The following is a 22,223-nucleotide window of genomic DNA, read 5'->3' on the forward strand; positions in this document are numbered from 1 at the left end:
CAAAGGCCATTGCTCCCAACAACAGTCAGGGAAAACTCAGCTGTGAGTGCCTGAGATTTTCCATGCTTTCAAATTCTGGTGGGTGAAACAAAAGTGGTGATGAGTCAAAGACAAAATCAGACCTCAGCAGTGCAGGTATTAAATCCTGACATTCCATGTCAGATACCTTGGAAGCATCATACGGCAAAATGGGTTCCCTAAGGTTTGAGCAGTTCCAACTCTGTGACTTTGTTGTTGGAGCTCAGGTGGTCAATACCTCAAGCTGCCTTTTCCAACTGTTTGTATCTTATTCCAAAGACCAATGCATGTTGCTGTCTTTTCTACCTTCATTAAGTCTCTATTACAGCATATGCTTGACTTATGTACTCCATTACACTATCCTATAAAGGGTCACTTCCAGCAACATGACTCTAAAAGCATGCTGTTCAATTGCCAAGCAATCTTTGAGCTATTGACATTATAAATCATGTTTGATAACATCTTTTCTGGTTCACAATTTGTCCAGTAATGAAATCTAATCTATATTATGTTATTAACTATTAAAATCGTTATGTCATCTAAACTATATATATGATATAAAAATAAAGTAGAACATGTGATATGTCTCCCCTCAAAATTATCACTCATTTGTCTTCTTTTTTAGTAAGCCATCTCTTCACCAATGACTTGAAATATTATTTTTATTTAATCCCAATTCTTCTATAGATTTCAAATATTTTACAAATTCTACTTTGTATTACTCTCATCTGTTGGTCTATAGATGTAATGATGTCAGTGCTTTAAAGAACATGTATGAACTGTATGTATCAGAAGCTTCTTATTAGTTTTCTTTTACATAAGTTTCTGTGCATTGCACTTTTATTTCAATTACTTCTAGTTAATTTTCTGGGATATTTTCCCTAAAATTATTAAAGTCACAAGTATTATTGAGGTTTTTTTCTTTTCTACTAAATATGTTCCTTTATCTTCCTATATATTATGTTTTGTGAGCAATGACAAATAACTGAAGTTGAAATCATTATTTTATTATATTCTTTAGAAGGAACCATTCTTTGTTGTTAATTTTTCACCTTTAATTTAATTCAGTTATATACCTAACTAACTAAAGGATTCTTGCCTTATGTGAAGAATTTAAATAAGCTTTTATGCTATTTTGTTATGAAAACATCAACTATCTGATGTTCTGACATGTATATCAAAATTCAATTTTTGTGGCGGGGGCGGGGGGGAGTCATTTTTAGCTATGTTGGCTAGTTATGGTTTTTGTTCCTTCAGGGTGTAGAAATAAAAAAGAACCAACACCTTCTATCAGCCTCAGGGTAACTTATAACTGTCCTTCATTATAATTTCACAACTGTAATAAATTGCAAAATTGGTTGCTGGATGTCTGTACTTGAAAATAAACTGCAAGGATTATGATTTTTAACATGTATGCATGAATAAACAAATATACTGATAAATAAGTTTTTAGTTAATGAAAACTTTTGGATTAGGAGAGTCACTACTTTGTTGCTTCCAGTTGAGCCTAGAGAGACACTCCCCTCCATATACACATACACATGCGCACACATTGGTATATGTGTGAAAAATTCCTCCACTCTTGCCCGCTGTTTGTTACCACATTGTCAAGGACAATTAATGCGAGTTATAAAATGAAAACTTAGCTTCTTCCAGAGAGCATTTGCCTAGATAAAGGGTTCAAGGATGAGAAAACAGGTCATGTAATTCACTGGGTTCTAGAATGTAAACATATGTGGATATCTGTGTTCACAAGAATCTGTGTTGCCTTCCTCTCTTGGATGATAAAGTCAACATATAACTTATTCTTTTTGGTTCATACCTTGTTTGTTTGTTTTTTCTTTCTGTAGCACAGTGGCTGCCAGCATCAATGCTTTAGCAACAGTGACCTTTGAGGATTTTGTCAAGAGCTGTTTTCCACATCTCTCTGACAAGCTGAGTACCTGGATCAGTAAAGGCTTATGTAGGTATAGCTGGTGGAACTATTCGACTCCATTTTATTAAAGTTACATGAGCCAAATATCAGAATCTTACATGTGCTGCTCAGGACTCATAAGTGGACATGACATAAATGCATATAAGCATGTAGATTCTCAAGCATCCAAAGTCCTCAGCGGGTACCAAGAAGAAATGAATAGCTAGTTTACCTTGCTCTGGTCTTACTTTTCTTTTCGGGTATCTCTTGCTCTAATCTCTTCACATCAATGTCTTTTTGATAGTGCTGAATTGATCCTACCAGACATTTCACATAAGGCTCTGTTCAGTATGCTTGGCCACCATCTAATAATTAACTCCTGAAACCAAAATCCAATGAACGTGCTCTCAGGGAATGGGTGTTCCTTGTTTAACTCAGAGTTGTGTGCTATTTCCTTGGCTAGAGGTGTGTTCTTATTTGTTCCCCAATCATCCATGCTGGAATGTTCATTGGCTTGCTTCATGCAGATCTGTGCAGCCAACTACACCTGCTGTGAGTTCATGGGTGCAGAGGTCCTGTCATGTCCACATGACACAGTTTTGCTTTGGTTCTTCTCAACTTCTGGCTCTTATTTCTCCCTCCTCATGCAGGTACTCCTGGATTTTGAGGCAGAAAGGGTATGAGATAGATGATTGATGGTGTTTGGTGAGGGAGATTCAGTTTGTCAGAGATGTTGTTTCTAAACATGGCTAATCATGCACCAGTGGAAGCCCCCATATACTACTTGAGTATATTGGCAGCGTTAACTGGACTCTGAAAATTATTTTAAAAAAATAATAAAGAATACTTGAAGTTGGGAGGATGGTTTGGGGAGGACCCAGGAGTATCTGGAGGGAGAGAGTGGTGGTTTAATATAATGAAATTATACGCATGAATAAAATTCTCATTGACTTTTTAATTATTAAAATTGCACATTATAATCACCGAAGCAGTTACCACATTGAATTACATTTTCAAAAACTTTGGTGATTTTTTTACAAATTGATTTTTATTTTTGAGTTTATATGTGTATGTGTATGTCTGAGGAGGGGTTGGTACACTTGAGTAAAGTGCCTATAGGGTGTCAGACACCTACAATTACAGGCAGTTCTGAGCTACCTGATGTGGGTGCAGGAAACAGAACTCTAGTTCTTTATAAGAACAGTGCATGTTCTTAACTAATAAGCATTTAATTCTCTAGCCCTCAAATTTCTTGCTTTTAAGGACAAATAAGTTATATACCTTTTATGCACAATACAGAAAGTACAGGTAATTTAGAAAAATAATTTAGTTTGAAAGCAAAATTATACCTATATAATCCTGTCTCTGGTTGTTTTCATGAAGCGATCCACAGTGTGCATTGCTCTATGTGTGCTTTAAAAATGTAGGAGTTCAATGGTTATACAATATTCAATTCAGTGTCCTATTTCATTTACATTTCTTGATATGTTTATAGTATACAGTCACTGTATATGGCAATAAGCTTATTAAAGACATTTTCTTTCAAATACCACATATTTTGAATGTTTGATACATAAATTTTTTTCTCCAGTTCCACCCATTTCACAGGAAGAGAGAAATTTTCATTCTTCTTTATGTCTGACCACAGATCAAGGGTCTTCTGTGTCCCTTAGCTGTTGATAGTGTGGGAAACTTTTCCCTCTGCAGTTGTTTGCAAGCATGGGACTCCTAAAGTGGCATTCTCACCCTTGAGTCTTTATTTTCAAAGACATTTGGATTTCCACAACTTACAGCCTTTGATGGGTGGAGACTTTTTAAAGAGATTAATACTGTTTCATTTAAGTCAGCATATAAAGTGTTAAATAGTATGATGACTTTTTAAATTTTAAATGTATTTTTTAAAATTTATTTACTTTACATCCCAATTGTAGTCCCCTCTCTCATCTCCTCCAGGTCCCGCCCTCCCTCCCTCTTCCATTCTATTCCCTTCCTCAGAGAGGTAGAGACCTTCTCCAATACCAACCAGGCCCAGCCTATCAAGTCTCATAAGGACTGCCTGCATCTCTTCCTCTGTGGTATGATAAGGCACCCCACCAGGGGAAGTTATCAGAGAGCAAAGAATAAAGTTCATGACTGGGAAAGCACCTGCTCCCCTTAATAAGGGTCCCATATGGAGACTGAGATACCTATCAGGTACATCTGAGTGGGGAGCCTAGGTCCTCTCTATGCATGGTCCTTGTTTGGTGCATCAGTCTCTGCCATCCCCTGACTCAGAACCTAGATCTTTTTATTCTGTTGGTCTTCTTGTGGAGCTCCTGTCAATCTACAGATTGGGAAATGATCTTCACCAATCCTACAAACCAAATAAGTCAATTAAAAAATGGGGTACCGAGCTAAACAAAGAATTCTCAACAGAATAATATAGAGTGGCTGAGAAGCACTTAAAGAATTGTCCTTAGCCATCAGGGAAATGGAAATCAAAACTACACTGAGATTCTATATTATACCTATCATAATGGCTAAGAATAAAAAACTCAAGTGATAGCACATTCTAGTGAGGATATGGAGAAAGGGGAACACTCCTTCATTTCTGGTGGGGGTGCAAATTTGTACAACCATTCTGGAAATCAATCTGCCACCTACTAAGAAAATTGGGAATAGTACTACCTCAAGACGCAGCTACACCACTCCTGGGCATATACCCGAAAGATGCTCCACAACACAACAAGAACATTTGCTCAACTATGTTCATAGCAGCTTTACTTGTAATAGCCAGAAACTGGAAACAACCCAGATGTCTCTCAACTGAAAAATGGAAAAGGAAACTGTGGTACATTTACACAATGGAATTCAGCTACCCAAAACAAGGGCATCATGAAATTTGCAGCCAAATGGATGGAGCTAGAAAAGATCACCCTGAGTGAACTAACCCAGACCCAGAAGGACACACAAGGTATATACTCACTTACAAGAAGATATTAGCCATATGATACAGAATAATCATAGTACAATCCACAGACATAAAGAAGCTAAGTAACAAGAAGGATCCTAGGAAAGATGCTTAATTCTCAGTCAGAAGGGCAACTAGGATAGACAATGGAAGCTGTTGAAGAGAGGAAACAGGCCACAGTCTACCATAGGTGTCCTCTGAAAGACCCCACCAAGCAAGGGATCAAGGTAGAAGCTGAGTTTCACAGCCAAACATTGGGAAAAGAACAGGGAGTCCTATGGAAGAGCAGGTATTTTTTTTTTCTTTTTTTCTTTTTTTTTTTTTTTTTTTTGTGTGTGTGTGTGTGTGTGTGTGTGTGTGAAGGGTAGATGAGTGGGTCTGTCCTGAGGTTTCTTTTTAATTATAGCTACTTTCTTGGCACCACCTCCTCTGCAATTTTAAATTGTCTCTTTCAAATATCTATTCTATTCTCCATATTTTGCTCTTTCCTGTAACCCCCCCCCTTTTTTTTTAATGATGTTGTGGATCATATGATTTTCTCATATGACTTTTCCTATTCAATTACTTACCAGGCTATATCATACTAAGATGCCAAGATCAGATGTTAAATTCAGGGAGATATGGCAACAAACCATTTAACATCTTCTAAACTTATATCAGTGTGAAATTGGTACAATTTTTTACCCATTTTTGTCCTTTTATTTCCCTGTGTAAAGTTAATGCATAGCCATTTACCCAACTCTTGTCTACTCAAAAAATTTAGATTGGATTTTATAGTAGTGTGATTATTGTATATAATAGTTTAATTATCCACTTCTTTATTCTTCTCATATTATATGTTTTTCCCTAATTTTTTAACTTTTCTTTGTTCTTTTTTGTCATACTTTTACCTCTGCCTTCTTCAAATAGTTCTAATAGTAATGTGAACTAGTCTCAAATAGAAATCTCTTCACAATAGTTATTTTACTATTGCACTTAATTTTTGTTCCTAATATTTAATTGTAAAAATAATGTAACATATCAATACCATTTTATAAATATAAGATTCCTCATTTTTCTAAACTGTTTTACATATTCATCCAGCTCTTTGTCAATCCATTTATCCATCATACCATTTAGCTATTTAAAAGTAAATTGCCAAAATCATTTCATTTTCCATAATTATTTTAGCATTTATATTGTTAAATAGAATTTAATCTCCATTTCAAGGCTTTTAATATAAAATGGCCTATAATGTAATGGTAAACTTTTAAGTACATACTTTTTTGAGTTTTGACAAATGCATTGTCCTAGCTAGGGTTACTGTTGCTGTGATGAAACACTATGACTGAAAGCAAATTGGGGAGGAAAGGATTTATTTGGTTTACTCTTCCATATAACAGTTCAACATAAAAGGATGTAAGGACAGGAACTCAAACAGGGAAGGAACCTGGATGCAGGACCTGACACAGAACAATGGAGGGCTGCTGTTTACTGGCTTGCCTGGTCTCTCACTCAGTCTGGTTTCTTCTACAACCCAAGACCACCTGCCCATGCATGGCCCCACCCACAAGAGTCAGGACCCTCCCACATTAATTACTAATTAAGAAAATGCCCTACACACAAACTCTGGTGCCCCATATTTGACCACGTCCCCTGGATGGGGAGGCCTGGTGGCACTCAGAGGAAGGATAGCAGGCTACAAAGAAGAGACTTGATACCCTATGAGTATATACAGGGGGAGGGAGTCCCCCTCAGTCACAGTCATAGGGGAGGGGAGTAAGGGGAAAATGGGAGGGAGGGAGGAATGGGAGAATACAAGGGATGGGATAACTACTGAGATGTAATATGAATGAATCAATAAAAAAGAAAAGAAAAAAGAAAAAAATGCCCTGCAATTTGCCTACAGCCACATTTACATTTCCTCAATTTAGGCACCCTCCTCTCAGATGACTCCTTTGTCATGTTGAAATAAAATTAGCACATGCACTTACCTATGAAACCCAATTACTTCTAAGATATGTCATCATGATCAATATTGTAGAATGTCTTCTCATCATCTGCTCTCACCTTCTTCTAGAGGAGACCACCAACCAAATTTTTTCACTATTGATTTTTATATTTCTAGAATTTCATATAAATGGACTCACACAGTGACCCATACTTTGTAAAGTCTGTGTGTTCGGTACAGGATCTATATATATCCTGAGTGGCACCTGAAGTTCCTTGTGGTGATGTGTAAACAAATCCTTATGTTTATGTAAGAACAAATCAGTTGTTAGTTGTAATATTTCTAGAGCATTACTAAGAACCATAAAGATGGTAGGAATAAAGCACCAAAGGGAAAAGTCAGAATAGCTTTTAGATTCTTGAGTCTGTGAGGCAGAATGTTTCAATGCTGATTCACCATATTAAAGGTGAAAATCTGTCCATATTTCAGAGTCTGGTAGCCTCTCCTTTAGCTTATTCATGGTGAGTGGCTGAACTAGAATTAATGCCCACAGAATTAGTTTGGATTTGCTTGGACCCTTTCCACCTTCATGTAGTTTTACATGGTAGGCTTCTGGAATGTTATTAAGAAATCTTTGGATTCTGGACTCCAGGTCATTTGCCCTGAGGGATGATTACTAAAATCCTGAGTAGAGGCTGTACTGGCTGTGTATAGACGACATTCCTTCTACAGTTTTTCAGTAGGACTTGACCTGCATACAGTGCTGGGTGCTCAGGGATGACCTTATAGAAATGTATCATCATATGCTTTCCTTCTTTCAGGTCTCTTTTTTGGTATTGTGTGTACCTCTATGGCTGTGCTTGCATCCTTCATGGGGAGTGTTGTACAGGTAATGAAAGAAAAAAAGAACACTTGATTTTTACAGCAAAACTTCCCTGTTATTCTTTGTAACATTGTGCCTATTCCTCCAAGGGCCACCATTATTATTTATGGATAACAGATCCAATGAAGCATACATGAAAATTTCAGTAAAATTTCTTTCTGAAGGTGTAACTTTAGTAGGATGATATGTTATGGTCTTATTTTCACAGTCCTTAGATCAGAAAATATGTTCTATGCTCTCTCTAATGTCTTATGATCCTTTATTTTCTCTTTTTCACTATAATCAGTAGTAACTAAAAAAGACAAACAAATTCATCATGTCCAATTTGGTGAAACTATGAGTCTTTAAAAAATTTTTTGAGAAATAGATTTTTTTCATTTTTCAGCTCATTTATAGTTAAAGTGCACCAGGCTCCGGAGGAGGCAAGGACAGCCCCCAGTGAGCAATGGAAAGAAACAGAATTAAGACCCTTGGAGTTATCCCTCCTCTGCCCTTGTCCAGCTGAGTATATTGGCCTAACTGACTTGACAATTGTTATTTTATACTATAAAGCTTTGCTATTTTAATATAGTACATCTATATTCAGAATCTGATTTTACATATGGAAACCAACAGAAACACAAATCACAGGTGTGTAAAGGATAAGATTGGGTTTAAGTTCTTGTTGACAAAACCACATTATACTTATGGAATGTATTTGTGGGTTATGCTGTGACCACAGCTTTCAGGCCATAAGGGCACAATCAATTTTTTAAATAATTGTTTTTATTTGATGTGAAGTTTGGTTTTCAAGTTCTGTGGTGCTGTTTTAGTGCAGGAATTTACAAAATGTGTCCTGAAAATTTCAATCTGTGAAATGTTCCAAGGGAGACTATTTCCACAGTCAGGTCCCCTGTGGAGAATCTCACATGTAAGGTGTTCCTTTAATATATGAGATCAAACATATATTAGCATTCTAAAGGCTGTGTGAAATCCATGGCAAAGAAAGTTGTTTCACTTGAAACAGGATGCTGGAGAATGCAGGGAGGGATGCAGGAAGGCTTTTTCCCTAACAAGGGCCTTGCAGAGCTTCCATGAAACACCTTTGATTTGTAGCTCTTCGCCCTTCTAATCTATTGACTGTTTCTTATGTCCCACGTTCTGCCATTTCCTAATGTCAAGTCTGAATTACTAAAGATGTAAAATTTCAGCTGGATTTCTTTCAGAAGAGGAAGATGTTAAAATGAGTAAAGTGATGTCAAGATTCATTATGATTAAAATTTGAAAACCTTTTAAGATCTTGAGAATCAATATACTGACAGAAATCTTTCCATATCATATGCTGCTGCACATGGCACTACTGGAATTCGGCTAGTGGATAGAATAATTTCAATAATTTTTTTTATCTTAACTAAAGCAGGTCTTCTCTAGATTTTAAGCATTCTAGCATACAGAAAACAAAGCTCCCTAGCAGCAAACAGTAGTGATAAATACAGTGAGAGCAATGGGCATTTCAGGGCAACCCATAATATGTGGAATGGTACTCAGACACTTTTCTGAGTTTTCTTTTGGAGTTCACATTAAATCTTGGCCAGATAAAAGTTTAGAAAGTAAGTAAGATAAGATGTCCTTCTAATGTTTTCAGCAAGGTAAATGCCAAGGCTTACAAGCAGCTCCAGGCCTAAAGTACAAAGTCCTGTATATTATCCTCTACTTGTAGGAGACACTCAGAAATGTCTGTACATTGAAGTAGACACTAAGTTAAGTTAGCTTGAAGTTTGCTTCCAATTAAAGACACTGAATGACAACAAAAACAAGTTAAAAATGGAACTCTATTGTCTTTGCAGACTACAGAGGCACACAGAGAACATGTGAATATATATGGTTAAAATGAAATTCTTGGATTGATTTTCTGGTGATTTTTGCTTTGAGGAATAAGTTTGTCTGCTCTATCTCAACCCCTTACTTTCAAAGAGAGATAAATGCCTTTAGTATTTTATTGACTCTTCTCTTGATAGCTACTATCTTCAAAATTCACCTACAACAACAATGATGAATCAATCCTACTACCAGCAAAAGAAATGCCACAAATATTAAATGACTAAATGAGAAATGAAATGCATCCCTGTCTTACAAAATATATAATAGAAATTGAATTCTTTGAAAATGAATATGCAAAAGAAATCATAATAGTATATTGCAGATCATATTTCAGGTCAAAGAATTTACATTATGGCTGGAATAAATAGGAATATTTTTTGTCTTTTATAGTTTTAAATAGCAAGAAGAAAGTGAAAGTTGACTGAATATAAGTTAATGACAGGATTTCAAATCCTAGTGATATGTGGCAGGTTATAGTGAGAATTCAAGCACAGACTCTGCCGAAGCCATTTTTGTTCCTAAAATAAGTAAGGCATTGTGGTGATCTATGCTCTTAATATTTCATCTATCATCTATCTGTCTTTCTATCTATCTATCTATCATATATCATCATTTTATCTATTTATTTTTAGTGTTTGATGCAAGGTTTCTCTGTGTAGCCCTGGCTGCCCTGAAACAAGCTCTATAGACCAGTCTGGCCTCAAACTCATAACCTGGTCTCCAAAGAGAATTTCAGGACAAACATGGCTGTTACACAGAGAAACCTCGTCTTGAAAAAAACCACACACACTCACACACACACACACACACACATACACACAAACACACACTCATACACACACACACACTCACATACACACACATGCACACACATACAAACACACAGCTCTGGATAGATATTAAAAACTGCAGAGTGTTTTCGGTAAAGAAAATGTAAATTTTAAAAGACTGATTCAAGTAAAAAATAATGTAAAAAATTAAAGCCCTACAAATCCAAATCTATATGTGATCCTTGCCCACTCTCTAAATGAAAGTAGACTTGAATGTCTTTCTTTTAGCATGAAGTTTTTTTCCTACAAATTTTGGTTCCTGTTACTGAACTGGGTAAATGTGAGGATTAAATGAGTCATTGACTAGATTATACAGGTGGACTCTTGACTTCCTGACACATGAGTGGCACATGATGAACTGTTCTAGGATCTTGGGAGCATTGTAAAGCTTGGACCTTGATATAAAAACCCCAAGATAATATTACAGATGTAGAAAGTGCTGTGTAATTAAAGCAGTTTCCTGTGTGTTGTGTGTGCATATGCCCATGTACACACTCATTTGCACAATTTAGTTCATTTCTATTTTCCAGATCTTGGAAGGTCTTAGACACTCATCATGCTGACAGAAGATTTTCTCAGTCTTGCCAAATTGCTATTTTTTATGTTACCCTTAAACTTCCACAGACACAGTTATAGAGACTCCTAAAAATATACTTTTACCTAGGTTTATAAATTCCAAGGAAGTTTATTAAGGTTAGTCATTTAAATGGTGAGAGATATTGAAATGCTTTACTCAAAATTTCTTAATATCCAAAAGAGATATTAAGACAATATCCATACACACGAAGAGAAATAAAAGGAAGGAGTTGTGGAGTATGCGATGTCCTCCTCACAGTTGTCTATGAAGTTTTCAGTGTCTCAGAAGTGGTGTGGGTGGAGTGGCAGTGGTTGGGTTCCAGACAACTATCATTGAAATGACAAAAAAATATCAAACCAAATTAAAGCAGCAGACCACCCATGTATAATATGAAAAACAGTTATAGATATATTGACTTAGCAAGTTACTTAACAAACAAAACCATCTTCTGTGGTGCTGGAAATTAGACCAGGGCCTTGTACATTCTAGGCAATTGAAAAGCTGCCATTTGCCATTATAACAAAGTAAAATAGCTCCAACAATTTCAAGTTAACTAAATTGGCTATTTTCTAAGTACACACACACACACACACACACACACACACACACACACACACATTTATGTACATAAGCATATGCATAACCTGTATGTGAGTATGTGTGTGTTTTAATGGTATGCATGTGCTTGTATGTATTTTTTTTATACAGTGCTTGGCAATGAACTTATAATTTATTTGAAGAAAACACATAATTAATGAGTGTGGCTCAAGTTTATCCAAGGTTGAAGAAAGGAGTGGTAGAGTCAAGTTCAGGGGATGTTAAAGGTCCTGGGATATTTGGGCTGATCTTATTGCTTTATCCTACAGGCTGCCCTCAGCATCCTAGGCATGTGTGGGGGACCAATGCTAGGTTTATTCACTTTGGGAATCGTGTTTCCTTTTGTAAACTGGAAGGTAAGGATTCTATACATCTCTCCATAAGCTCAGTTTAAATAAGGCTCTTCTTATTTTCTATATACTCTTCTTCTTGGGAAGGCTGTTTTTTTTTTTTTTTTTGCCAAAAATAAATAAATTAACTAACTAACAAACAACCCCCCTAAGTTTGTGCTATTTATATTTCTTTCTTTTTTTTTCTTGATTGCTACTTTATTAGAAATTGTAAAATAATGCTAATCTCACCCATTATTCCATCAGCATTTTTAATCTCAAATTATTTTTACTTTTATTTTTGGTTTTTATTTTATTTTTAAAAGTTTGTTCACTTTACATCCTGGTTGTAACCCCTCCCTCATCACCTACCAATCCCACCCTTCTTCCCTCTTACCTTCTCCCTCCTTCCTCTAGTATTTCTATTTTACAAACATACACATATACTTAGGCATAGAACTGAACAGGATCTGGCCTCTCCTATATCAGACTATACTAAGACCCATTTAGAAGCAAAAGGCAAATTAGGGAAAAGGTGACCTTGAACTATCGTATGACAAATGACTAATACATAGAAAAAACAAACCAGAGACATTCTTACATCTGGCTCTTCCTTTGCTCATAGCAAATCTTCAAATAAATGGAGGTAGAGTGTACCAGGTAAAGGTCAGAAGAAAATTTGTTTTAATTAATTTATTTTTTTATTAATTTATTCTTGTTACATCTCAATGGTTATCCCATCTCTTGTATCCTCCCATTCTTCCCTCCCTCCCATTTTCCCCTTATTCTTCTCCCCTATGACTGTTCCTGAGGGGGATTACCTCCCCCTGTATATGCTCATAGGGTATCAAGTCTAGAAGAAAACTTTTTAAGAGAAGTAACATAGCACTACTGAAACCATTTATAATATAATTTCTCAATCTAGATTAACATTCACATTTATTTATCCTCGGCACATTCACATACACAGTTGTAGAGACTCCAAAAAGCCTGTCTCTACTAATGCGTAAATGTTGGCTTAGTACAAACATAGCTGGTTTCTGTTCGGGAGTATGATCTTGGCAATCTAAGAATGTTTGGGCACTTGGTTAACTCAAAATAATTATATTTCACAACACATTAATATCAATGTCAACATCCATCAATAAGCTCTCGAGGGAACACACCCAGCCTCATGTATTTGGTATTGCCCATGACGATTTTGTGGTACAATTGCCAGGAAGAATAGCTGTGACACATACTTCATAGATCACAAAACCTAAAATTATGCAGCTCACTATCTACAGAAGTTTTCAGACCTCTTGTCTGGGTCAAAGCACAAGTGTTCATTTGCACACCTTGGTTTAATTTCAGGAAAAGTAAGGGAGAAATGATTGTGAGCCCTGCCAAAGGACTCCTTTTGTGCCTAACAGGAACTTAAACAAATGGTTTCTTCCATGAAAGTCTCAGTTATATAATGGCAAATTGAAGCACTTTCCAGCTGTCCTAGTCTTTGCTAGACTTGTTCTGCTTTCCAACAGAATAAATTATTCATCAATTTTAACTGTTTATTAAGAAACATAACCTTTAACCAGCAGGGAAAATAAAAGTACACTTACTCAAGTTTAGAATCAATCAATTTATCAAGCAAACAAACCCCAAAACTTGAGCATCAGAACTTGTGATACAAAATAGCAGCCAGACTTTCTGTATAGTATCTGTCAATAAAAATTGACCAAATTGTCTAAAGTTTCTCATAGTTTCTGAAACTTTTCTATTGATCATAGGTTTCAACACAAACAAGAGGAACAAATAAGAGTCAGAAAAACTTTACTCAATAAACAACTTACTCTTACTTAAAATAACTTCATTAGTCTGGGAGGGCAGGGTTATGATCCAGTGGCAGAGAACTGGATTGACATGCAGAAGACCATAGAAGCCAGAACTGAAAATAAAGAAAGTGAATGAAGAACATCATGATAGGCAGATTTGGGTCCAGGGGTCCCGCTCAAACTAAGGCACCAGCCAAGGACAATACAGGCGGTAAACTTTAAACCCCTACCCAGATCTAGCCAATGGACAGAACATTCTCCACAGTTGAGTGGAGAGTGGGATATGACTTTCTCACATACTCTGGTGCCTCATATTTGACCATGTCCCCTGGAGGGGGAGACCTGGTGGCACTCAGAGGAAGGACAGCAGGTTGCCAAGAAGAGACTTGATACTCTATGAGATTATATGGGGGAGGTGATCCCCCTCAGGAACAGTCATAGGGGAGGGGAATAATGGGAAAATGGGAGGGAGGGAAGAATGGGAGGATACAAGGGATGGGATAACCATTGAGATGTAGCAAGAATAAATTAATAAAAAAATTAAAAAAAAAGAAACATAACAATTAAAATAAAGTCCAGTGAAATAAAAAAAAAAAAACAAGAAGTGAATGAATAAGTAAGTAAATCTGCTTTTTGAGAGTTGACATGGAGGCAGTTTGATTTGTTTTCAGTGTATGTGGTCAAGATTTAAGTTGGACAGCTAGTTTCCCCACTGCACATAATACTTTATATCACTATTCATAGAAGGAAAAGCTTTAACACCTCATATCAATATTCTTGCAAGAAAAAGCTTTGTCTAATATCTTATTATCTTCTATTTTTCTTCATCAAGGGAGCACTAGGAGGCCTCCTTACTGGAATCGTGTTGTCATTTTGGGTTGGCATCGGAGCTTTCATTTACCCTGCACCAGCCTATAAGACATTACCTTTACCTCTATCAACAGACCAGTGTGTCCAACCAAATATAACAACAACAACAATAGCAACAACAACAGTAGCTCCACAGATTTCCAGCAGGTATATTGACTTTAAAAATTGCACTAAGTTCCAAAGTAGCCCAGCAAATCCAAAGAGCGATGTCTCTCAAAGGTAATTTGATGAGCTAGTTCTTACTCACCTGGAACTGCTTAGCAATGGAGAGTATTGTGCAAGACTACACAGATTTATGCAGATGGCTATTCTGCTGTACTCAGGTACACAGGAGTATAAGAATTTTATTGTAGGGTTGAAGAAGAGACAGAGGGTGATGATCCTACTGTAAGGTATCTGAAGGCTGCGTTCTTTCTGGGTAGTCTATAATTGTTTGCTCTTATCCCATGAAATCACTAAAAAGTCCCTTTGGAAGTTTTCTGTCAGTTCATACACATGGACAAGCATCTGTTACATTTTCTTCCAGTAAAAGACATGGTCCTCATTGGAAAATCTCTCTCTCTCTTTCTCTCTCTCTCGTTCTCTAAATATCTAAATCTCTCTCTCTAAGTTTCTCTCTAAATGTCCCTCTTTATATATGTATATACATATACATATATATATTATGTCCATTTATCTATATCTGTAAATCAGGGATTATATAGACTGTGTATAATTAAAATCAAAACTAGTTCATGATTAATTTTTATTAAAGAATCAAATTGCAAAACATTAAACTTTAGGGTTTTAAGAGATGTCAGAACCTAAATGAACAATGATTGTAGCCTAAGTGATAAGTCCTTATTTCTGAATAGTGAATAGAGTCGATGACATGTGCTGTTTTTCTGCACAGACCTGTCCTAGCTGACACCTGGTACTCAATCTCCTACCTTTACTTCAGTGCTGTGGGATGCCTGGGATGCATGGCTGCTGGAATAATCATCAGTTTCCTCACAGGTGAGGTATCTGAGTTCCTCTAAATGAACGTTATTTTATGCCACTGTAGACTACCTGACAACCTCATGGATTTGCTTCTGAGGCTGCCACAAAATATTCTCTTCACAAAGAAATACGCCTACTGTCTTTAGGCTGATCTCTCTCTCTCTCTCTCTCTCTCTCTCTCTCTCTCTCTCTCTCTCTCTCTCTCTCTCCCCCTCCCTCCCTCATTAAGAATAACGCTGTACAACCATCTTTAAGATCACAGACAGTTACTTTTTTGCTGCATTTTCTATTAGTTAATATAAAGTTCTATATCAACAATAAAGGTGTCAAGGGTGCCTAGTCTGTAGAAGACACTGACTGACATATACCGGTTTAATGAGAAACACATTTTGACAGACTGATTTAATACTGAGGAGCATGTTACTTGAGCCTGAAAATACTGTACAGGCACAATATATTAGACATACCATCCGGTCATAGAAGGAATCAGATGGATGTGTCTAACTCTTACCACACAGCTCCCTCCAGGGACCACTAGATGGATTGGCTCTCTTACTCACTAGCACTTTGTGGGATGCGGTATTTACACTAGTCATCCTGGACAGAAAGTTTGCAAGATTCTGGAAGGATGACCTCACCAACCTTTACATGTCTGACTTGGTCCTCAGTAGGACTTAAAGGGGCAGAGCACTAAGCAGATATGTTTTGAGGGTCAGAAATGAAGAGTGAGGGAAGGAAAGATTGGCAAGAAGAATCCCAGAGGGCTGTCTAAGGTGTTGATGCAGTAATTGAAGAAAAGGAAACAATGAGAATGATCTTTTTAATTTTATAAATATTAACCTAGATGGTCCAGTAAATAAGTGATTTAGATAAAAATTAAAAAGAAATTTACTTCCTATTATTTCTTCAGGTGGCGCTTTAATGTTACAGCCCTGAACTTCCTTTTTTTTTAATATGGTGAAAAAAAAGTGTGTATTTAGGATTAGCCAGCTGGACTCAGTTTAGATGATCCCAATCTTGTTGGCAATATCCAGAGCATCATAATAAGGAGCCAGTCGAACATATACCTTCTTCCCTCGGTCAGGCCTTATCAGGGTATTGACTTTGGCCACAGCAACATCATAGAGTTTCTTCACGGCCCGTTTGTTCTGGTGCTTGTTAGCCTTGACATCGACAATGAACACGAGTGTGTCGTTGTCCTCTATTTTCTTCATGGCTGACTTGGTGGTCAGGGGAATTTGATGATGGCATAGTGGTCAAGCTTGTTCCTCCTGGGTGCGCTCTTTCGAGGGTATTTGGGCCGCCTGCAGAACAGCAGGGTATTGGGCCGCCGGAAGGTGGGTGACTTGCAGATAGTCTTCTTGTGGCTGTGGAAGCCTTTCAGCACTGCCTTCTTGGATTTCAAGGCCTTTGTTTTGGCTTCGGCTTTGGGAGGGGCAAGAGCTTCCTTCTTTGCTTTCGGAGCCATCTTGGAGACCCTGAACTTTCTTGAGATGACAATTTGTGAATTTATAACTGCTAGGTCTCACCTCTTCCAGTAGTCATCCACATTTTATGGGTTCACCTCTTAGGTTTGTTTTCAAGCTGGTAAAAACTAACTTGCTCTTGAGGTTGATAATGGCTGTACTGCAATAGAAGGCCTGGAGGGCTGAAACCATTTAATCCATCTCCCTTTTCTTAATAGGCAAGCAAAGAGGCAAAGACATCGACCCACTTTTAATAAGACCAGTTTGCAATTTATTTTGCTTTTGGTCTAAGAAATACAAAACTCTGTGCTGGTGTGGAGTTCAGCACGACCAGGAAATAGAGCAGGTGAGTGGGTGCATGAACTTCTTAAAACATGCTGGTTTCCACATCACTCCTTTATCCCACTGCCTTATCCCTGCCAGAGGAGTGGCTCTGGGGAAGAACAGAGGTGTGTGTCAGGCGAACTAGAAAGAGTGGAGGGAGGGGAAACTGCCACCAGGGTGTAATGTATGAGAGAAGAATATTTAAAAAAAAAAAAATGTCAAACAATGAACAATTAGGTGTTGGTTTACTAAGTTCTCAACCTTCAGTTGAGTCCATAACCTTTTTAGCCTTCCTAATGCTGGGACCCTTTAATGCAGTTAGTTCCACATGATGTAGTGACCCTGACCCCAAAATTATTTTCATTGCTACTTCATAACTGTAATGTTGCTAATGTCTGTGTTTCCCACTGGTCTAAGGCAACACCTGTAAAAGGGCTATCAACCCACAGGTTGATAACCAGGGGGAGAAAGGCGAGCCCATCCCACTGGGGTGGGGTGCTGTTTTGTCTCTGGGAGTGCCCTTTTGTCTCTGTGAAACAACTGCCATGGAAAAGGCTGTAAGGATGGAAAACAGTAAATGCCAGAGCTTGAAAGAATCTAGATTTTGACTTCAGTCTCCCAAATGATGGTCGTGTGTGTGTGTGTGTGTGTGTGTGTGTGTGTGTGTGTGTGTGTTGATGGGCAAATATGCTTCCTGGATGGATTGGTGACACTGCAAGGGATCAGTTTCCAAAGTCTCTTTTAACCCCTGAGAAGGAAAAAAAAATACAAACGTAAGTTCAAGAAACAGAACAAAATATGAGACAGTCAAATATGATATGTATGTGAGTTGATGATTTTGAATTGGAAAGCCTTGGTTTTAAGCGTCCTTTTCCTTTTACTTAGCTTTTGTTATTTAAGAACTTAAGACGATTATACAGAATGACACAGACACAACTTCCTAACTCTCTAGGGTAGTTTTTAACCTTAGTTATTCATGCCTATTATCTCTTAATAAAATTCCTGATGCAAAGCCTTATAGGAGGAGTTGTAAGTTTGTGTTGTTGTTTGTTGTACTTTGGTTTGGTTTTGGCTCACGGTGTCAAATGATTCATCCATGATTGCTTAATTCCATGCACTTGGACAGATTAGGGGGTTGGGGGGAGCACTGTTCAGTTCCTGGTGGGGGAGGCTGTTCAGTTCCTGGTGGGGGAGGAAACAGAAGGACAAGGAATACATGCATGAGTCAGAGCAAGATATGGCACCAAGGGAAAGCCATGAGAAACCTCTTTCTTCTAGCTGGGCCCCACTTCCAAAGACCACAATGTCCCCTGCATCATCAGCCGAAGTGAAACTGTGAGAAATGCTTCATTTTCAAACCATTACAAGTGTAAAAAAAGGAGCATTAACAGTCAAAGAAGCAGCAAAATATGCCTTGCTGACTTAGACTCTTTACCCCTAAGAAGTACATTTATGTCAGACAAACTAGAGACCCTTAACAGTTGTATTCTCATCAGTCCAGACCCACAATGAGTAGCCTGAGCTGTAAATTGCACCAAGGGAGCAAGCTGAGGAGTAGCAGAAGAGCTAGCTAATAAAGACCTGCTTCTGGAGGGAGTCAGGGTATGCTTTGTATGCTTGGAGCTCCAGTGCAAGGGTTGTGAGACATGTGGACGGGAAGTGGGAATGAATGGAAAGCTGTGTTGGTCACCCTTTGTAAAAGTGCAGTGGTTACATGATATCCCCTGAGCTGGTTTTAAAGACATCAAGACTGTCTTTTAACATCTGTCTTTGCACATTCCTCAGGACAACCTTGACGGTGGTGGTGCCTGGAAACAAGGGGTTGAATCTGCCCTACAGAATGGACTCAAGCAAGAAAGTGTGGCCCAGATTCCAGGCTACAACCCCAAAGACAAAAGCTACAGCAATAGTGCACAGGAGAAGACTACTCATTTCTAGGATAATACATGCAACTGATAATATACTCACACACGTGTCACTTCTTCTTGTTGTAGCCTTGAGTACAGATCCTTCTCAGAAAGGATGCCCAATACCTATTCATAATTATTTATAGAAAAGATGTGACTGTTTCTCAGGATATCATTTGGGAAGCACTGAATTCACAGGAGAAAAATCAGCTGAGGCCCGAAGTGTTTGATGCTACATGACCGAACAGGACTGAGTTTTACAACTTTAAAGTTTTACCCATCAAAGTATCATGGTGAGATAAAGACCGAACCTAAAGGAGACCTGCATACTCATTGCTTCTCAGAAAAGGCTGATAAATAGGAATAGCATCATCTCCAGCTTCATTTCTCACATGTATGTAGACATGTAGACATAGCCATGCCTTCGTTGTGGCCACAGCTAGAGGACTTAACTTCTATTAGTACCCTCACGCTGCCTCTGTTACATGATCCTTTAGTTATTTCTGGTGCTAGAGCTATGATGACCAAACAAGGGTAACTGTAGTAAGTACATGAGGAGAAAAGTCAGTCTTGACAGTGGGAACAATCACATATAAAAACGCTATTCACTTTGTGCTGTTGAAGCAGTGTTTCCTCTTCAGTTCAGTCACTTTAAAATGATACATTTGGAGCTGGAAAGATGGCTTAGGAGTTAGGAGAACTTGTTGCTCTTCCACAAGGCCAGTGCTGAATTCCCAGCAACCAAGTTGAGTAGCTTAAGCTGCTTATAAATCCAGATCTCAAGGGAATCTGATGTCTTTTTGTGTCCTCCACTGGCAGTCACATTCACGTGCATATATCCACACACCGATAAACACACACACACAGACACACACACTTACACACAGACACTCACAGAGACACAGATATGTGTGTGTGTGTGTGTGTGTGTGTGTGTGTGTGTGTGTATAAGATTTAAGTGAAAAAAATCAATGCTTATCCAGAGTCAAGAGTCTAATCTACAAAGCTGAGTAAAGAGGGAGTCATACTAAGCTGTGAAGTCATCCAGCATATTTTAAATGAACTATGTAAAGAGCATACTACTTAGAACAGAGATCATTAGCCACAGAGTCTTATTCATTATGCACAGAATTCATCCAGATCACGTGTTCAAGCTTAAGTCACTCCATCAGATGCAAGCACTATGTTAGTTTAAGTCCAGAGAATAACTTCACAGTTCTGGAGTAGAGTGGCCCCTTTTGCCCACCCAAACTCAACAGGCATGTCTTTATATAGAGAGAAGAAGGAATTGTGAAAAAATAAACATATAAACAGGGTTTGGAACTGTGTTAATTGTGTGGTGAAGTGGAAGAAAACTACAAAATGCACAGTCAATAGACTAAATGAGTCCGGCACCTCATCCCCTACTCAAGAAATAGCTGCTCAGGATGCTGTTGCAGGGCCACGCTCAGTGGAAATGTGTTGAAAATGAGGCTGCTTTGCTGTAGAATATCCAGAGACTTCTCGATTACATTGGGCTGTGTGCCGAGTTTCTAGAAGTAGAAAGTGTGCTAAACTCAATGTTAGCCTTTGTACCTCTTATGCATAGTTGCAGACACTAGTGAAGGTAAGAATGTCTATTTCACTGAACTCATTTAGATAGCTGATATGCTCTTTTTCATGATTTCATGCAAAAAAAAGATGGAGATTGTTGGTTGACATGAGGAATCTGAATCAAATAGCTTAGACACAAACGTGAGTTCTGACACAAATTACACCGGTCACTTGTAGAAAATATTTTTTTAAATATTAGTTTATTTTCAATTAAAAGGAATAGAAACTATTTTTATTTAATAGAATTATTGTGACAACTTAGCCTAGTGCCTGGTCCATTGCCCTTGTGTAGTGTATGAGGACAGTGGTGTACATTTTAACTGAAATTGTTTCACTGTTTCTCTTTGATGACATTTACTTAGTACATGTATTGCTAGGGTGCTGTGGAAAATAGAACTAATGATATAAGCATAGTTCCATGTCAAAAATAATGTCCTGCATTCCTAAACACTAGGTTTTATGTAAGAGTAACTATGAAACATGATTAAAAGGTCCTACAATCCTAAAAATGAGAAGGATCTTAGGATAAAGATCCACAAGTTCATTACTGAAAGCCACATACTGTCTGGTGCTTTATTAAGTCACGCATTTGTGAATTGCAGCCTCAAGCAAATGTCTAAAGCTGTGTTAACAATTCAGTACACAGAAGAAAGGATGAGTCTTAAACAGAAGCCGGGGGATGAGATTTGATTTTGTTTAATTCAAACAGCATTTTGTGTGTAATTTTACAATTTTGTGACTAGATGGGGGTAACAACTAGTGTTTCTACAGGAACAGAAAAGGTCTGCAAACTGACATTTTTACAAAGTATTTAAAAACAAGTATTATTGAAGTGTTTTGATGACATTACAATCTTCTCGGGATATCAAGAAGTACACACATAAGACAAAATGTGATATTTTTTCCTTCACCTGTTTGTTTCGTAGCAACCAGATTTCTTTCAGAATATTTCTGAAACTTTTCAGAAATTTTTACCTTGTCCATTTGTAGAGTTACAGATTCTGTATGCTTATAATCTAAATAGTGTAAAGAAAATTTAATGAGGATTTAATTACTTTGCTCAATATTTAAAACTTTATAACCTGATTCCATTCCAAACAACTTTAATTTATTGAGTATCACCAAGGGTGCTCATTTAAATATTAGAGCCTCCAAAATCAATTGTAACTTTTGATTGACAGAAAAATTACTGTTAGGTTATTTTATTCATAGTTCTTGGGAAGATTGAATGCTACAGTTTCAACCTTCCAAGCAATTCAGAAAAGATTCACAAACACGTGAATAATAAACACTCAAAGGTGTACTTTTCCAGTACAATATTTTTTGGTGTTTGAAGTATCAGAAGTCCCAGAATAGATTTATACTTATTAATATGTAGACAT

The 22,223-nt window shown here is 37.4% G+C and overlaps 1 protein-coding gene and 1 pseudogene across 1 annotated transcript in view; one reads left to right on the forward strand and one right to left on the reverse strand.

Moving 5' to 3' along the window:
• Positions 1-19,382, forward strand: part of Slc5a12 (solute carrier family 5 member 12) — a 48,993-nt gene extending 29,611 nt beyond the window's left edge. Inside the window, exons 9-15 of the mRNA XM_051144314.1 lie at positions 1,869-1,981; positions 7,635-7,702; positions 11,830-11,916; positions 14,533-14,717; positions 15,463-15,566; positions 17,236-17,363; positions 19,127-19,382. Of these exons, the coding sequence (XP_051000271.1) occupies positions 1,869-1,981; positions 7,635-7,702; positions 11,830-11,916; positions 14,533-14,717; positions 15,463-15,566; positions 17,236-17,363; positions 19,127-19,279 (838 nt within the window). The 3' untranslated portion in view covers positions 19,280-19,382. The remainder of the gene's footprint in view (positions 1-1,868; positions 1,982-7,634; positions 7,703-11,829; positions 11,917-14,532; positions 14,718-15,462; positions 15,567-17,235; positions 17,364-19,126) is intronic.
• Positions 16,526-17,019, reverse strand: LOC127187985 (60S ribosomal protein L23a-like; annotated as a pseudogene).
• Positions 19,383-22,223: the final 2,841 nt, after the last annotated feature.

Source organism: Acomys russatus, chromosome 4, assembly GCF_903995435.1.
Source record: "Acomys russatus chromosome 4, mAcoRus1.1, whole genome shotgun sequence".
NCBI classification, from domain to species: Eukaryota; Metazoa; Chordata; class Mammalia; order Rodentia; family Muridae; genus Acomys; species Acomys russatus.